General features: G+C 32.3%; 1 protein-coding gene across 2 annotated transcripts; it reads left to right on the top strand.

Moving 5' to 3' along the window:
* Positions 1–11770: 11770 nt before the first annotated feature.
* LOC125188374 (putative protein phosphatase 2C 60) lies at positions 11771–16156 on the top strand. Of its 2 annotated transcripts, none has more exons than XM_048085172.2 (6): positions 11771–11991; positions 12132–12320; positions 12718–13180; positions 13505–13872; positions 14558–14794; positions 15585–16156. In XM_048085172.2, the coding sequence occupies exons 3-6, from the start codon at positions 12862–12864 to the stop codon at positions 15840–15842; spliced, it is 1182 nt and encodes a 393-aa protein (XP_047941129.1). In that variant the 5' UTR covers positions 11771–11991; positions 12132–12320; positions 12718–12861; the 3' UTR covers positions 15843–16156. The 2 variants fall into 2 exon arrangements, with proteins under 2 accessions (XP_047941129.1, XP_047941130.1); XM_048085173.2 differs by having other exon boundaries at positions 12132–12337.
* Positions 16157–19774: the final 3618 nt, after the last annotated feature.

Raw genomic sequence — 19774 nt, 5'->3', positions numbered from 1 at the left:
TACAAAAATGACAAAATGACTCCACTATTATGGATCGGAGGAAGTACTATGAACTACTGGTAGTATTTCTTAAATGGTATACTTTTTAATAGAAAAAATTGCTATTTAAATCACAAATTTTGATTGAGTCCTAATCAATTTCATAACTTATAAAATAGCTAATTAAATCATAACGTTGGCGTATTTTTCAATCGTCACGTACAATTAAAATTTTAAAGAATTTTGTCATAAATCATAATTTAACCAAAAATTAACTTTAACCAAAAATTATGATTTCGTAAGAATGAAAAATGAACTTTGCAAGCAAGTAACTAAGAACAATTATGGCCACTTAAGCTAGTGAGCTTGAAGAGACAGAGAACAGTGGTGTTACAACGATCGAAATAAAATCAGAATAACTAATTAGATGTGACGAACTAGAACAAGCAAGAAAACAAACATAACTTCACACGACCTATCTTATTTTATGTTTCACTTTCGCAACCAACTTAGCTCCACCTGCGTTCCTTCTCAAACATATTGAAAAACAAACACAGCAATACTAGGCGTGCAAGATAAATGATCTTTGTGCAATAAATGAACAAAGGAAATGTAAGTTGCTTAGACTAACAACTTTAACAAGAAATAAATGAAACTCAACACAACACTTGCTATAAATAAATGCTATCTACACACCAACACCAATCATAAGACATATTCTTGCCCGAAATCATAAATACATAACAAGTAAAGATAACAACTATGTAAGAGTTCAAAATACAGTAGGTAAATTAACAACTAGGACTAGAGAGAGCTGTCAAAGAGCATTAAGCAAAAAAAAAACAACTAAAACTAGATTAAACGTTAAATTCAAATTGTTTGCGATCCTAGTTCCTTATCTCAAGAAGTAGGCCTTGTAGTTTGGCTGCCGTTGGAGTACTAAACTCCAGATATCAAGGGTCATCAGATTGCACAACTTCATTGCTTGAACGGCTAGGACACTTATATATTTTCTTCTTTCAACAATTGTAATCTTCATGGCATTTCCTATTCTTTTCCTTGTTCATCGGCTTTCCCACTCCATCTTTGTGCAGTCCCCCGCAAATTCTCAATTCCTATTAAATTAGCATCTTTTTATGCAGATAAGTCACATTCAAGGCTCAATCATTGATAAAAACAGGTGATACCAATAATATGTAAATAGTTACTGTCACAGTAACAAAATGACATATACTACAATGTCGTAAAAGTCCAAGTGAAATACCAGAATAATTTTACGTCAATTTTCATAAGTTTGACTTTTACGGAAATGAATTTCTTATATTTTAAGTCGTATATTTCCCATTTCCATCAACGAAATACTCCTAGCTTTTACACCCCAGTCCTGGAGTCCTGTCAATCTTTCAATTTAACTTTGTGAGTATTTAATAAGATTGAAAATCAAATCTTTATTCGATAGTGAAATAAATCGAGCGGGGCAATGAGGCAGATCATATCAGTTGTAAAGCATGACCAAAAAAAATTGCTATGATTGTATTGTTATAGTTTCATTAAAATTGGAATGCAAGTTTAAGCTTATTAGAATTCCCTGAACCCTTTCATTTTAGTTCTCGATTGTAACAATGGGTATATGGATAAATGAAAAGTAATGTAGTACTATTAAAATATACTAGGGGTTTATATTAGTGAAAGTATTGTGTCGAGAGTGAAACTTAAAATTTTGAAACTGGATATTTATCTAAATGCATTTCCGTAAACTAGTGTTTATTTTTTTTTTTTAAAGTTGTCATTGTCTAAATCTAAATATAAACTAGTTTAATACCAACTACCATTAAGAAAGCATAAAAATAAAATATAGTAGTATGCGCTAAAACTTACAAATATTCCTCATTTTCCCCCTAATTGTCCAATAAAGGCCACACGCATTGCAAAGAGTCCTCGGTCCATCCGGCCCTTTCCGCATCAATGGTGTATCGCTCGACATAACTCCACAATTAGCACAACTACTTTTCATTTCGATGGCTACTTTTCTAGATCCTTCTTGAACCTTCTTCCCGACAAATTGACCTCGATCACGGTGTATTTTGAGTGCAACGTCTCGACGAACATTATATCTTATTCTCTTTTCAAAACATCGACGTTTTTTCTTTTCATAATACCTATGTAGACATTGTCGTCTCTTTGGGTCATTGCTTCTAATAGGAGGCAATGGCCGGCTAGTGCTACTATGATCGAACTCATACCCTCCCAAAACTAAAAGTGCAAAGTTGACCTTATCACACGGTACGTTGTCAAAAACGAAGACTCGACCAGCGAACGAGAGTGTGGCTTGGCATGGCACATTCCAAGGATCGGATTGAGACGAATCTACAGCGGCCAGAGTCCCATCAGACTCCACCGTGGCTGCAAATAATGGATGGTTGTTATTGTCAGTGTTCATATTCGAATTTGACATTTATGTCTAGTAATCACATTCAATTGATTTGAGTGCGATCAATTGTGTGCGATGATTTGTTTTTTTTATAGGTTGCATTCATGCATGTGGTGTGGGGTTTGATGGTTTCAAATGGAGGGTTGTGATTAATTCAATATTGTACTTGCTCGTTTCTCTTGTTGATGATGTTCCAAATGTTGTAGAAGGATGTAGGCAAAACTAGATTAGCAATGATAAAGCCATGAATATCTACAACAATTTGTAGTGTTTAATATAGACTACAATCGTATAAATGGAATGCCAATATTTTCTAATATGATACGATATCAATTGTTATATATGCTAATATGCTATCATGCCTATTACCAATTATAAAATTGGAATTTGGCAAATTGAGAATTGACGTCCATTAATGCTAAAGAATTGTTTAAAGTAATTAATCGATTTTTATTAAATAGAAATAATTCCAAAGGTTTATTTAGGTGGAACATCTCATCCACCTCGAAGACGTGAGAAAGTCCCATTTATAAGAAGTGGTTGGGATAAGAATCACATATGATCGGTCGTGTACTTTTTGTTTTGTAAATCAACCATTATTTTTCAGAGAAGAAAACTCTCTATATAAATAATTAATAATGATCATAATTGGGATTGTGATCCTCATATTATTCCAAACACGAAGTTAAAATAAATAGACTATACGTGTTCTGTTCTGGATGGCGGAATATAATAAATAAATATTCAACTTCGTTTTTTAATGGATATATACTGTTATGGAAATTGGTGTGCCAACCCTTTTCTCTCTTAATTTTAAGGGATAATTGAATTTCATTACTTATTTCTAAATTATTGTGTTAAAATCTTCACGAAAAAGTAAGTTTTCAGAGTATAAGATAACATGATGTTAAAATATAGGAGTACTATTAACATGTGCATCCATAAATAGTTAATATTTTTATGCTTATAATGTATAGTTATACAATTACTTTTTTTAGGTGATACTATATAATTTAATATATGGAGTAAATAATATACTCAAGGGATACTAAATGCTACAGTACCAAATATTCAAATTACTCCAGCTAAAGTAATTGACAATATCATTATTAATAAGATCGGGGATCTTATCCCTACACTTCAACTGATACTTTCTGCAATGCGATACTAATTAATTAAATATCACAACTAGGATCTTCCCATAAACTAGACTATGATTTATGTAAAATTATTATTTAAATACCTTGACTTGATAAAATATTATGAGGGTGCTGCTTTCCAAAGCATAAATTTTAGAAGTTATAATGAGATCCAAAATGTTAGGTATTTTAAGAGGAAAATGTTAACGTTGTCGAGTTTATAATATGTTAGAAGTAATGATTAAATTACAATTACAATAACAAAAATACCGAAGGGTTCTCCAAAAGAAATTTAAAAATTACAAACTCTAACATCTTACTTGGAAAATAATATACTATCATTTGTCAAACAATTTAAATGAATGTATAAACTCTTTAAAGCATCTTAGTAATTTATAATTTGCGCAAATACACTCTAATTCACCCACTTGAAATAATCCAAATAATTGCAACCCCCAAATTGTCGCTTTCCTATTCAACTAGCCCAACGTACATCATCCAAAATAGAATAATTAAATTATTTGATTATTTGAGCATAACTAAAAACAGTCCACTCACCACTGTCCTTCAGTGGGACTTGCTGAATATACTTGTTAGGTAAGGATAGATAATTTGATTTTGCATTTAAATTTTGTATGTATAAAATATGCAATCATTAATATAAAACACACATGCTATCGTATCTTGCATGCTATATGATTGTGTGTGGGTTTTATATAATGTGCTTACATTCAAACAAGATTATTTGTTTTTGGTGTTTTGTTTTGTTTTTCTGATACTATCATATATATTTGCAGTGTATTTGACCATAGAATTTAGAGGGGTGCTGTTTTTTATTTAACCTTTTGGAGATATACTAGTTACAATTATACTAATGAATTTATTGCTCGCGAACTGACTACTTAATAAAGAACTAAATAAAAAAAATGTATTAAAACTATTTTTCATGAGTTCTAGTCAAACTGCAAGATAAAAAAAAAAAGAAACTTTTACTTGCTCCGTCCACCAATACCAAGCCAATTTAATCGGAGACAGATTTTAATAAATGTAGTAAAAAGTGAGTGGAAACGGTTAGTAGAAGGTGAGTCATATTTTTATATACTCTGTATTAGTTTTATAGTGAAATGCGAATGAAATAAAGTTAGTGGAATGGAATGTGGTGAAGTCCATTATTAAAAATAGTGAAAAAACAAATGAAACATTTATTGATGAATAGACGAAAATGACAAAATAAAACACTTATTGGTGGGCCACGGAGGGAGTACTTTGGTGACTAGTTGCATGAATCATTGAATAAGTATTTCCCAGTTCTCGTTCTCACCGAGGCAAATGAGCTCAGTCAATAGTGTGAGTAAAAAAGAGCGAACTTAAAAAAAAATAGAAGCTCATGACATGATGTTATTATTGCTTATGATAGTTTTTTTAGTTCATCAGGTACTTCTCTTGTGATGTTCTTGTCTCATGATTTACTTTAATTGATTGAGGGGTTGACTTTTTTTTATTCTATTACATTTCTGGATGTTAATTTCTATGCTCTTTGTCTAATTTGTTTGTCATGGCTAATTATATGGGTAAGCTTGGGCTAGTGTGATTGTTTTGTTCTTTATTTAGTTTATGCTATTGTCCTCAATTAGGATGGTTAAATTAAATTGGTTGGACTTGGATGGTTTGTATTGTGTTTAGCTCGCTAATTTCTATGACTTGAGCTTGTTTTGTATAAAAAAATCATTGTTAATGTCTAACTCACATTAATACACAATCCATTCCAACTTAATAGACCCCTATTGTCTTTTTGGTTGTCTCATACAATACAAGTAGTTTAACTTTTACACCGTGGAACTAATAAGTAATATGATTATCTCAAATATTATCAAGAACACATAAAATAAAATTAATAATATTACAAAAGAAGAATTGAAAAGTAGTATTACACTATTACATGTTCAAATTGAAACATAATTATAATGACGTTTTCAATAATTTTAATACAGTATTGTAAGTTGTAGTATAGTTGTTGATATGTTAGTATATACTAAAAATTAATGATATGAAGTAGTATTATTTAAAAAATGCAACATATTTTTTTTTAAATGGAGAGAATGTACAAATTAATCAAGACCATAAGATACTTATGAGTTATGATACTCTGGGCAGGTAATTTTATTATTTATAAATATGATATGGCAGAACTAATTATAATTGTTTATAGTTAATATCATACTATAAATTTAATTAATGCATGCATATGTCGGCGAAATAGCACATACTATTATTTATATAAAAATGATTAATTATATAATTATGGGATATAAAACAACTGTGAGAGAAAAATATTTCTTCTTGAAATTAGAATAGACAACTCATGAAATGACAACCATGCAAATAAGTGTACTAGTAATAAAAATGGCCTACCCCAAGTCCATATACACACAACAGCAGCGAGGACAACATTATTGATTGCATTCTCCATCATATGCAAATATCGAATAATTATTTACACCATAAATTTGCATCACAGATTCACAGCCAATTATAATCGATTAAAAGTCAAATAGAATACACTAAATGTGAATTTTCTTTTTATATTTCACAAAATGATGTGCGAGACGTTTTCAATGCATTACATCCCTTTAAATTTTAGGCCCTAATTAAATTATCATTTGTGTAAGTAATCGCCAAATTTACTTCACTATGATTTTTATATACATCAACTTTATTTTTCAATTATTTATGTAATATTAAGCCAAAATCGAAACATGAACTTGTCAAACAGGATCAAATGATTTTATATAAGAATCCGACTTTACATAAAAATTTAATGATTGGTCACAAATCACAGTCAAATTATAAAGTTATTTGATTCAAGTTGTATACTAGCATAAAAACAAGAAAGAAGACCCTTGAAATTGACTCAACATTTCCTCCACGCAGAGAAAGAAGCAAATCATATCCTATTGCCAATATAACTCAAAATTCTGCCATCATATCAGAAAATGAAAATGACTACTCATTTTATTTTCTGATTTTTGTGTGCAAAAATCTAACCATTTAATTCGCGTTTACTTCCATCTCTGATTCTATCTTCCCAATTCTATATTTGCATTTTATGTATATATATCATTACTAGAGTATAGGTGAGTATTTTTTTAGCATTGAAATTGTTATTGTAAATCAAATAATCATACAAGTGGTTATATTTAATATTTTTGACAAATTCTGTTCCATAATTTCAATAATTAACCAATTTATGTGTGATATTGGGATCCCTGTAGGCTGTATTTTCTTGTTACTTCAATAAAAATAATGAGGAAATTTTATCGAAAATTCTCAACCAAATATAGTTGTGCGACAGCTTGAAAACAATGAATGGGCTAGGATAGGACGATATTGTATTTTTGAAAAAGTTTGGTGTATTTGCCAGCCGCATAGATTTCCCAAAATGGCACACAAACGAAAAACATATCAACGTTAAGTAAGAATAAAAAATAAAGAACCAAAATATCTAATCTCCAATATTAAATCCTCATTATAATTTGATGGTTATTGCTAAAAATAAGTGTAAAGTGGAAAGTGGGATTATGAAACTATACTTTAGCACGATGTTGTCATTTGTCAAAGTTCTTTTCTCATCTAAACAAAAAATGCATAAACTAACAAAAATAGTGAATATAGATTCACAAAAACAACTAGCAATGATCTGTTACAATATAAAAAAATTAAAAATTAAAAACCAAAACCAAAGCCAGAAATAAAATGCTCTATATTATCATATTTATGTTTCTATTAGGGTTCAGGTCTTATCATGGGCGGACGCACCCTTAATAAACATGATTTTTTTATATTTTCCTTTGTAATTTTTTGTTAATTTATACCAATTTTATGTAAATTTTTATAAAAAAAAACCCTTATCCACAAGCTAAATTATACATGAATATAGTTTAAATAATTTTATTAATAAAATAGCCCTTACATGTGATGATTTATGCATCCGCCCCAGAGATTTGTAAATCTAAAAACACATAAAAAAACATGAAATCGAGGGAGAAATGATAGAATATTTGATTCACATAAATAAATCATCACAATACTATATTATAGTAAGACGATACATTCATTGTAGACTATGTTAAGTTGACAAAATATTATTAATAGAAATGCAAAAGGATCCAAATCCGATCGGCTTTGCTGAAAAATGTCCAAACACAAATATATGAGTTTGACTTGTGGGGAATACTATTTTTTTCTTTTCACACTCTAATTCAATTTTCAATTTTCATTTCACTTTTATTCAAAAAGTTGCCCCACATTTTCTTATGGGCAATTTTGCATTTCAAACGATGGGTGTGAATACTGCCATATATACAACATTTTAAACTTTTTGTGTGCTTTTATATTATTTTTAAATTGAATGATAAATTATGTGTCAAACTTTATATCAGTACAACAATGTCAAAGAGAAAATATCAAGTTTGTTATACTTTTTTCTCCGAATAATTAATGCGTTAGTAGACTCAATAAAAAGATCTCAATTTTGTGTAAGTCATAATATCTCATGCTTGACTTTGTTTCATATCTCATTTGCAATTTTATTCACGCAACATAAAATCATAAGTTCATATAGGTATATATATATAGTCAAAACAGTAATATTATAGTTTTAATAACAATACGAATTGAGGAAATTCCATTAAAATCCATTTTATTAGTTATTCCCTCCGTCCGCGAATAAGAGTCTCATTCTTCCATTTTGGTCCGTCCACGAATAAGAGTCCGGGTTCATAATTACCATAAATGGTAAAGAGACCACACATTCCACTAACTCATTCCACTCACATATCATTTAAAACTAATATATACAAGTGAGACCTCTATTCCACTAACTTTCTTTCACCCACTTTTCTTAACATTTCTTAAAACTCGTGCCATTTAGAAATATGACTCTTAATTGTAGACGGAGGGAGTAACACTTAATCAAATAACTCGTACAAAAATATTATTTCAATGGTATGAAATTGATCAAACAGATATGTAATCATCGATCACCAATAATTATCAACACATCGTATACTTGTCTTACACAAAGTAAGTTTTAAATGCTTGATAAAATTGGCGACTCATATAGTGACAATGCAGTTTACTAATTTAAATTGACTACTGGACCAATGTCGACGTGACAATATTACGCAACAGAGTTTTTTTTTTAATTTTGATTCCACACATGGCTTTTACTTGTAATTAAATTAGTCGAAAATTACTAAATTGAAGCTGTCATTTTGTAATAATGAAATCAAATCAAGTTTAAATGAAGTTTTACAAAGAGTATCACAAACATGCCGAGATTAATTCCTTAAAGTTGAAAATAATGAGAGAGAAATAATTAAAAATAAATGAGAGAGATTACAATATATATATATATATAGTAGATGTCTGTGTAGAGTTGTCATCAATGTCGAACCCTTCTTAAAGACCGAACTAGAGACCAAATTTGGGCCACTCATTTTTCTTAATCTTATGGTTATAATTAATTTAGAATTAATTTAATATTTTATTAAATAAAAACGTTTTTAATTTATTTTTTTTAAAATATATTTTTTAATTTTTTTAAAAAAATTTTATTTTTTTTAATTTTTCTTAAAAAAATTTAATTTTTTTTTATTCGATAAAAACTTACTGGAGTAAATAATGAACTATATTCACTATGAACTAAATGAATGTATATTATGAAGTAATTTTTCGCATTCATCGTATACTGAATTTACTTCAACTGAAAGATAATTATGTCATAACACATTATGAAGTAATAAAACTAATGAAATGAAGTAATAACATAGCTGAATGAAGTAATAAACTAACGTAATGAAGTAATATCATGACTGAATGAAGTAATAAACTAACAGAATGAAGTACTAAACTAATAGAATGAAGTAATAACATGACTGAATGAAGTAATAAACTAACGGAATGAAATAATAACATGACTTAATGAAGTGATAAACTAACGGAATGAAGTAATAAATCTAAACCTAACTGAAAGATAATTATGTCATAACACATTATGAAGTAATAAACTAATGAAATGATGTAATAGCATGACTGAATGAAGTAATAAACTAACTAAATGAAGTATTAAACTAACAGAATGAAGTAGTAGCATGAATAAATGAAGTAATAAACTAACGGAATGAAGTAATAGCACGACTGAATGAAGTAATAAACTAACGGAATGAAGTAATAACCCTAAACTCAACTGAAAGCTAATTATGTCATAACACATTATGAAGTAATAAACTAATGGAATGAAGTAATAGCATGACTCAATGAAGTAATAAACTAACGGAATGAAGTAATAAACTAATAGAATGAAGTAATAGCATGAATAAATGAAGGAATAAACTAACGGAATGAAGTAATAAGTTCATAACATACATTCATTTAGTTCATTATGTAGTGAATATAGTTCATTATATACTCCAGCAAGTTTTTATCGAATAAAAAAAATTTAAAAAAATTTTAAAAAAATTATTTTTAAAAAAAAAAAACATTTTTATTTAATAAAATATTAAATTAATTGTAAATTAATCATAACCATAAGATTAAGAAAAATGAATAGCCCTAATTTAGTCTCTAGTCCGGTCTTTAAAGGTAAATTTGTGGTTAATAGGACTCTGTCTGTATAGACAAGTCAAAAGAATCGAAACCGTAAGATAAGAGATGTCATTATTAAGTTGTGATAGCATAGGCGTTAGTAGGAATTTATTTGAGAAGAGGCAAAAATATGGTAGGTAATATATAAAAATTTATGTGTTTGATAAGAGATATTTAGTGCGGTTAAAATATATAATTGACAAATCATGGAGTACTACATAAATATAATTTCATTTATTGTAGTAGTACTTTTTTCTGGCTGTTTATTTTTGCGATCACTTAGAGTGATAGTAACTTTGATAGCAACTTTATTTTTACTTTGTTGTTAATATGTGAACTTCAGCTCACAATTCTTAGTTTCAGCTTTTATTATTGAGGAATACTTTGTTGTTAATATGTGAACTTCAGCTCACAATTCTTAGTTTCAGCTTTTATTATTGAGGAAATATTTTTTTTAACCATCTAGACCACAAAGTATATAGCCTTCTATATAGCTTTCTATTTGTTAGGTATACAATTCTTAGTTTCAGCTTTTATTATTGAGGAAATATTTTTTTTAACCATCTAGACCACAAAGTATATAGCCTTCTATATAGCTTTCTATTTGTTATACCTAGAGCATCTCCAATGGTTCCTGGGCTAGCAATAGCCTAGTCAAAAACTCCTTCTGCCACATCATCTAGGGCAAGAAACGAAGTAGTCTTCATATAACCGCTAATGTGCAGTGACTGATCCCGATCAACCACATTTTGGCGGTGGACAATGGGTCGAGGTACCGCCGACTGCTGCGACTACAACGCCCTTTGTATCAGCCGATTTACCTCGCGGGACGTATAGGCCGCCAACTCTTTGTTAAATCGCCAGTTGCACTCCTCAGCATCCCCACCACTATCACCACCACTACCACCCACGCTGTTGCCACCCACATCACTCATTTCGCGATATTGCTCTTGTAGAGAAATTAAGAGAGAGAGAAACTCGTTAAAACAAGTGGTGCGAATGAAAATGACGTGCAGATCGCATATATATAGAGTTTCGAAAAAAAAGTAGCATTAGCCGATCGGGAGAGGCCAGCGGACCGGCTAGCGAATCGACGTGGGCTAGCCGATCAGCTCGGTGAGTTGCCGCTCGCCTATTACAATAGTCGGCTAGCGGACTGGCCAGTGCCCGTGAATCAACTAGCCGGCCAACTAGCCGCCATTGTAGATGGTCTTAGACATAAATTCAGTACTTCATATAATTTGGGTGGCAATTAGTACTGACTGCACATGAATGAGAATACACAATGGATGAGAATGACTATGATTGAGGATATCATGAATTTGTTATAAATATATTACCGAAAGTAATTTTGAATAATTTAGAATATAAATAGTTAGATCAAATCAACCAACCAATAGCTGAATTGATACCCACGCGTCACCACAAGAGCTCATAACATGGAAAATCCATGCAATTTCCGACCTCATCCTATCTTTATCGCCACTTCATTGACTCTCTTCTCTCCAAAAAAATCAATTTTATAACCATTTTTCTCACTCTAAAATTAATTATATATAGATTTTCAATTTCCCCTAGTTTTTGCATTTCTCTCCTGCATATTGTTTCTCTCTCTAGATTGACATTATTTAGCTCTCTCTCTAGATCTTCGCTATTTGGAAGAGAGAGAGTGGAGCCCGAACCTGGTCCTCTGCTTTGCTGGCTTCAAGCTCTCCATTGTTGGTTTCTAATGGGGTTTGTCTGATGAGATAGACCAGAGTTCAGTTACCCCCAATCAACACAACCATAATATTAATAGTAACACCACTTTCTCTTCTCTTCTCTTCTCTCTCTACTGCTTCAATTTCGTAATTCATCTCTCACTTGCTATTCTCTCTCTCTCTCTCTATATATATATATATATATATATTGTTTATTGTTTTCATTTTCACTCGCAGTCAATCATATCATCACAATCGAATTGCTGCGCAGAAAAGAGGGATAAGACTGAAAGGAACAAAAAATCCTTAGAGGAGAAAGTTCATTTTGAAAATTTCCTAATTTCCCCCTTTTTGAGGTGACGGACCCACAGATCTACGCCGTTTTTTCACTTTCAGATCTTCGTTTCCGTTCACTCAGCTCTGAAGGTAACTTCCGTAGTAAGGTGTGTGTGTTAATTTTGGTACTGGAGCTGAATTTGCTGAGGGTTTTCGTTTTTTCGAATTTAGTAAATTTAGGGCGTTTGTATCTTAGCTATATTTGGTTTAGCAATATTAGTTTCTGTTTTTTTGGGATTTGGACCTTCCAGAATGTGAACTAGCTGACCAAATAACTTTCCGAAGAAAAAGTGAATTTTGATTTTTTCAAAGCCGATTATTCAATGGTGTTGAATTTTCTGGATGTTGTTTGCGGCGTTAGTGGTAATAGATCTTTCCTTGCCCGCACATGTGAAAAATTCTTCTCCATTAATTAGTAAACGTTGCTTGATATCATGGGACAGTTTTGAGCTCTAAATTTTGATATTTTTGTGGGTTTTGCTTTCAGACTTCTAGCTTGCATTTCTGCTTCGTGGAGGAGGCTTTGATATAATATAAGTTCACAATTGGGTTTAATTAAGGTAAGAGAAGTTGGTTTTGGGAGGTTGGTGAATGCGAATAATTTGGAGGGTGGTCTGGATGAGATGAGGGGATGTTATCCGGGTTAATGAACTTTTTAAGGGCCTGCTTTCGGCCAAGGGCGGATCGTTATGTTCACTCGGGTTCTGAAGCGAGTGGTCGTCAAGACGGGCTTCTATGGTACAAGGACCTTGGCCAACATTTTAATGGAGAGTTCTCCATGTCTGTAGTTCAAGCTAATAATTTACTTGAGGATCAGAGCCAACTGGAATCAGGGTGTTTGAGCTCGAACGAGACAGGTCCATATGGCACTTTTGTGGGAATATATGATGGACATGGTGGTCCAGAGACCTCGCGGTTTATCAATGAACACCTCTTCCAACACCTAAAGAGTAAGTGCTGATATCCGCCAGAATTTGAAGTTCCTGTATGTATAGTTACTGTAAAAGCTTAGTTTATTTTATTGGAAAGAAAAAGAATAGATTATCTGGGATATTTTGCACCTAATATCATCTGCTGGTATAAGATCTTGAATGGATGATTGCTGTTGCAAAGAAAGTCCTGTGCCAAAGGCAAGTTTTTATGTGTTTTTATTGTCATTAAAGTGGCAAGAAACATGAATAGGAGCTTGACTACTAAACTTGGTTTCTTATGCTAATTATTATTTTCTCAATAGCTGTTGAATTTTTTGGTTCTTTTATTTCTTGATCTTGCAGGATTCACGGCGGAGCATCAATCCATGTCAGTGGAGGTTATTAAGAAGGCATTTCAGGCCACAGAAGATGGTTTCTTCTCAGTTGTCAGCAGACAGTGGCCCTTGAAACCACAGATTGCAGCAGTTGGCTCGTGCTGTCTAGTAGGAATCATCTGTGGTGGAACTTTATATGTTGCCAACCTTGGCGATTCCCGTGCTGTTTTAGGGAGACTTGTCAAGGCTACTGGGGAAGTGCTTGCAATTCAACTCTCGGCAGAACATAATGCAAGTATAGAATCTGTGAGGCAGGAGCTGCAGTCTTTGCACCCTGATGACTCGCACATTGTAGTTTTGAAGCATAATGTATGGCGTGTCAAGGGTCTCATTCAGGTTCGTCTTGTTCTAGGTCTATAGTGGCATTTGACCTAGTTTGACATTTGGTGCTGTTCCTTTGTCACATGAATGGTACTAGGGTGTGCAAGAAATAATCTTCAATCTAAATTACCTCAATCGCAAAAATCAAAGGATTTCTGTTGTCCATATATTAGCTGATGTCGGAAAATCTCCAGTTTAAGAGATTGTAAACCATGTAAACTGATCCATTGTGCTTGTTATCTGTTGAAATGCTCAGTCACAAGATGAAGTATGATGGTATATCTGAGGCAAAAGTTTCTTCCTCTGTACTCCCTTCAGTTTTAGGTTGTCTTAATCTATGGTTGTCATAGTTATGACTTTCTGCCTTTAATATGGTTGTGTTAGATGGAGAAAGATTCATGAAATCAAATTGACCTATTTTGTCAGTTGAGGACATTTGCATGTCACTGTGTAAAGTTATTGCTTTGATAACAATTTTTTTGCAGTATTTGTGGATTTTGTTACTTCATTTAATGTCTTTGAGGTAGTGGATGAAGTCAACATTCACCTCAGTTACTCTTTCTCTTCAGAATTGTATTGCATTTTAATGATGTGTCCTGGACTATTAATTAAATCAAGAACCGGCAGTTTTTGCTATTATCCCTTAATATTGATTTTTGTTTCATTTGTTACAGTTGGTAATAGGTATGTTGTTTTACAGGTCTCCAGATCAATCGGAGATGTGTATCTGAAAAAAGCTGAATTCAACAGAGAACCATTATACCAAAAATTTAGACTTCGGGAGCCATTCAAAAGACCGATTTTGAGTGCAGACCCTGCTATTACAGTGCACCAGCTGCTGCCTCAAGATCAGTTCATTATATTTGCATCAGATGGTCTTTGGGAGCACCTGACCAATCAAGAAGCAGTTGATATTGTCCAAACCCATCCGCGTAGCGTAAGTTATTTAATGCTTTAACTCATTCTCATCTTATCAGTTAAGAACTACATTGACGTGCAACCTGCCCCGGATTCACTTCATCATTTGAGTAAAAGAGCGGCCGAGTCTCGTAGCTTAGCGTCATCCGAATATTACAAGAATCAGTTACTATAATAAATTAGGAATTTTTCAGAACATGTAGGCTTAGAGATGTGTGCATATTCATTTGTTGAATGAAATATAACTGGTGATTAAACTTTGCTTGTGGAGGTGAAAAAAATCATATAGGACTAGAAAAAGACAAAAAAAGATCACACAGATGGCCCTATCAAGCACAATGACATACTATCTTTTAATTACTACATGGATGGTTGAATCAGTTGTTTTTATGGCCAAACAACATTAGGTTCCTCCCATTAAACAAATCTTCCCTACCCTCGACTCTGTTTGTTACTGACCATAGTTCCTAGTAGTAGGTTCTGATGCTGAGATATTATTTGGAGCTATTATATTATTTCTTGTATTTGTAAGTTTTCTGTAACTACGTGAATGATCACTAATAGTCTCCCAACATTGATTTACCAATACCTTCAATAATGGCTGATTTGGAAACAATCCATAGATGAAGATATGAAGATGATCTGTAATGACTTTGCAGTGTTTGTTTCCTGTAAATAATACCCTTCCAACTAGCAAAAGACATTTCTTTCAATCGATTTACTGTTTTCCCCATTCTCCCTCCTAACTATGGATTCTAGGCTAGCAATTAGCATAAGTGAATAAGGTCATTTGCTCGTATAACGTGCAGGGAAGTGCTAGGAGATTAGTGAAAACAGCATTACAAGAGGCGGCTAAGAAGAGAGAAATGAGGTATTCGGACTTGAAGAAGATAGACCGTGGGGTCCGCCGACATTTCCACGACGACATCACCGTCGTGGTGTTGTTTCTCGACTCACATCTAGTGAGCCGTGCTAGTTCAGTTCGGAGTCCTAGTGTATCTGTTAAAGGGGGTGGCATCACCGTGCCTCCCACTTTCCTCGCGCCGGCTGAACCCGCGGCCACCTGACCCTGCTGGCCGCCCCCATTTGCTAATGTTAATGACATGTTGTACAATCGTCATGTGAATACAGGTAGCCTCGATGATAAGAGCAGCCGTTGAATTCTTTAAAATGTACACTGTAACTTTTTTTTCTTTTTATTTTTAACCGGAGACTAATACTTGGCATAGTTGGAAATGCCGGGTAAAAAAAAAGCAGTCTTGAAGGTGAAGATGATTATAGGAGAGCTGTGTTTTTCTGGGCCAACGTCCCTTTTTCTTACATTTCTTGTTTCGTATGTCATTCAGCTTCACTTTTAATCTATACTTATTACTTTTGTAAATTCTTGGATCTCCTAGCTTAATGTCCTGATTTAGTTCTTGTTAAAGTTACATCTATCCCTCTCCCCTTTATCTTCGCCTTTTTAATTGTGTTTTACTTTTATTGCATACTACTACTAGAATAGTAGTATGGTCCATTTCACCTTTTCTTATTGAGAGAGAAGATCTGAGACTAATACTGCTCCACCTACTAGTCATGTACCGCAATTACTCCATTTCTTTTGTGTGATAGTTTGGGGGTGCATTTTGGGGTGGTGCAGAGAGAGATAGGGTTTTGAATGCTTTTTTACTGTGTTAACTGTCATGTCAGTGTCAGTGTCAGGCATCTTTTTGAACAGTTTACTAAACAACCAAGTGAACTTAATCAAACTACCGTAATTCAGTTTTTAACAAACTTTATGACTATATCATTCACATGTACATTCTCTCTTAACTTAAAATAGAGTCCTTCCTTGTCAAGTTATGTGGGACATTTTTTTTGGCACGATATTAGAGAAATTTATGTTTAAAAGTTAAGTAGTGATAGAATAAAGTATTAAAAGAACATGCTTTTAATAGAAGAGAATTATGGTGCAAGTATAAAAGATAGAATATGGTGCAAGTAATTTTGGGTTGGAGGAATAATAAAAGTTGAGTTGTACATATTTTTGGGTTGGGGGAAGTAATTTGGGTTTGGAGTATTTACTTAGTTAAGTGTATACTTTTAGTTATTTAACCATCACAAAAGCATGTTTTCTTAATACTTTTCTCTCAATACTTAATCTAATATCATGAAAAAAATGTCCCAATATCTTGACAAGGAAGGACTATATTTTAAGTAATCTTATTAATGAATGACTATAGTTTTAATACAAAATTGATATAACATGATATTAATTGAGAGGAAAAAAATAGTACTAATAAAAGTATAGTAGAGAATGTGACCACTTCATTGGAGATAGAATACAAAAACTGTAAGGCCATGTTTGGTTGACGGGAAATAAAGTTGGAAAGGAAAATGATTCCCGGGAAAATGAATCCCGGGAATATGATTCCTAATAACTTACCTTTCCAGTGTTTGAATATCAAGATTTTATATTTTATATTTGATTTAAACACCAAACTAAAAATATTGTACTTATTATTATTTTTATATTATTTTTTATTTATAAAAAGAAATAATAATATAATTTTTTTAATAAATTATTAATTGAAAATGATAATAATTAAGTATATTATTATATTTATTATTACTATAGATAGGTTAAATATGGATCATCCATCATAATATATAATAATATAATTGTCATTATAGTTACATGGAGTAATAATAAAAATTATTATTATTATTATTTATTATTATTATTATTATTTATTATTATTATTATTATTATTATTATTATTATTATATTTGCGGATTTATAATTAAAAAAATTTCTAATTTAAGTTTTACTACGATTTTATTGATTAATTATTAATTTATAAAATAATTGTAATAATAATTTATTATTATTATTATTATTATATCATTTATATTATAATTATATTATAATTATTTAATAAATTATTAATTACTATTATGATAATAACGATTTTATATATATATATATATATATATATATATATATATAGAGTCCCATTATCCACAAATCCACTCTTAAAGACCGAACCACCGAACCCCACCAAATTAGGGCTTTTAGATCTAGTTTTTTATGGATAAGATACAAAAATTTATAAATTATTTTCGCCTTTATCACGAGCCTATTTTAATTCATCTGAAGGTAAATAAGTCATACTAACATGTTACGAAGACTTAACTTCGTTCTATAATATATTACTTCATTCTAGTAGGTTTTTACTTCATTCCAGTACGTAAATGTGGTTTCGCCGTCGCGTGCCGTTCTTTTTCTCTACAATATCTATCACCAATGCCATGGCGCTAATATGGTTTAATAAACATATGGAATAATGTAATAAATTATTGGAATGAAGTATGTGTAGAAGCATTTGAAGTCCTACAGAAATGAAGTAAAAATCTTATCCAATGAAGTAATAACGTTTCTGAATGAAGTAATAAACTCACTTGAATAAATTGCATTTTTAAATGTTAATCAAGCAAAAACCCACGTCAATGAATTTGAATGAAGCATATGTTGAATCATTTCAAAACCTATTGGAAGCAAGTAAAAACATATTGTAGTTTCAAGGTATTACGTACAGAATGAAGTAATAAACTTATATAATGAAGTAAAATGGGCTTGTAATGAAGCCGAATTTTTTTTCACAGCAGTACATCTCATCAAAAAAACTAGATCTAATGGCCCAGATTTGGTCTCTAGTTCGGTCTTTAAAATTGGTTCGACATTGATCACAACTCTCTATATATATATAGGTTCATGATCAATTGAGATTTTTTAGGGTAATTGAAAAATGAGATGCAATATCAGCCACTCATTTTTATTAAATGAGTGGTCTAGATTTTGCCACACAAAAAATATTTTTAGATTAATTTATTATGAAAGGGCAGAATGGTAATTTATATTTTAATTAGTGTTCTTCATATTGTGTTTAGTGATCTGCGCGAGACATCTTTTGGAATTCTGGAATTTGGGTGATTCCAAAAATCATCTAGATCCAAAATTAAAACTGATTATATCACAAATTATGCTAAATTGACGATCTCGATCGGCAAGGTGGACTATTTATCTCTGTCGTCACTAACATACGCCTACGGCGAGGAGCGGGCGGCGCTGGTGCATACGTCGTTGAGGAGCAGGAATCGGGAACCAGGCGATGAGAAGTGGGTGCGCTACTCGGAGGTGGTGTAGAGGAAGGTGAAGAAGGAGGAGGTGACGAGCTCCGCCGTGGACCGGCAGCGTGTGTCGCTGAAGCTGGATTACGACGCCAATTCGAGTAGATAGCCTAGATCCGGCCGACGATTCGCCGGAATCCGATGCCAATTCGACGATTCCTTCCTCAACCCCTCCGGATTCGCCGCAATCCGACGCCGATTCGCCGATTCCTTCCTCAGCCGCTTCGGATCCGTGACCGGAAGCGGGAGATGCAGTGATTTCCTCCTCGAAGCTCTTCATGAACAAGTCGTGGATGGAAGTACAGAGATCGGAATCCTCTTCGATTCCGTCCAGCAGATCCTCCCTCAGCTGCTTCACCTCCGGCGAGTCAATCTCCTTCGTCTCCGTTTCCGTTTCGTCTCTGGCTCATTTCTTAATTATTTCTTCCATTAGATTAAAGCCGAAGCTCCTAGCTCTATTTGAAGTGTGGAGAGTGAAATTGAAGCTCTGTGGAGTTGCTGCCGGAATCTATTCTGTTTGTAGGGCTGTATTATCTCTTGAGCGGTAATGCATTCCGATTGGATATTTCTGCGAGTTTAACTGAAGAAAGTTTCGTATATACAATAAATTCTGGATTTTCGATGACTGTATATGTGTTTTGATATTCAAGTTCGAATTTGCAGATTTGATGCCTTCCGATTGGATATTTGGAAGAAGATTTGTGTCATATATAATTTATGTCAACTACACACGTATAATGTCAATTGCCTATATAATTTGTTAGTTGTTGACATTTTAATACGAGCTGTTGACATTCGATATTATGGCTATTGATATGTGAATTATAAG

This window comes from Salvia hispanica, chromosome 5 (assembly GCF_029641045.1).
Source record: "Salvia hispanica isolate PSC_SH4W2 chromosome 5, Shi_PSC_v1, whole genome shotgun sequence".
Taxonomy (NCBI): Eukaryota; Viridiplantae; Streptophyta; class Magnoliopsida; order Lamiales; family Lamiaceae; genus Salvia; species Salvia hispanica.
Note: the sequence above shows the minus strand (reverse complement) of the source record. Positions and strands in the feature narration are given on the sequence as shown.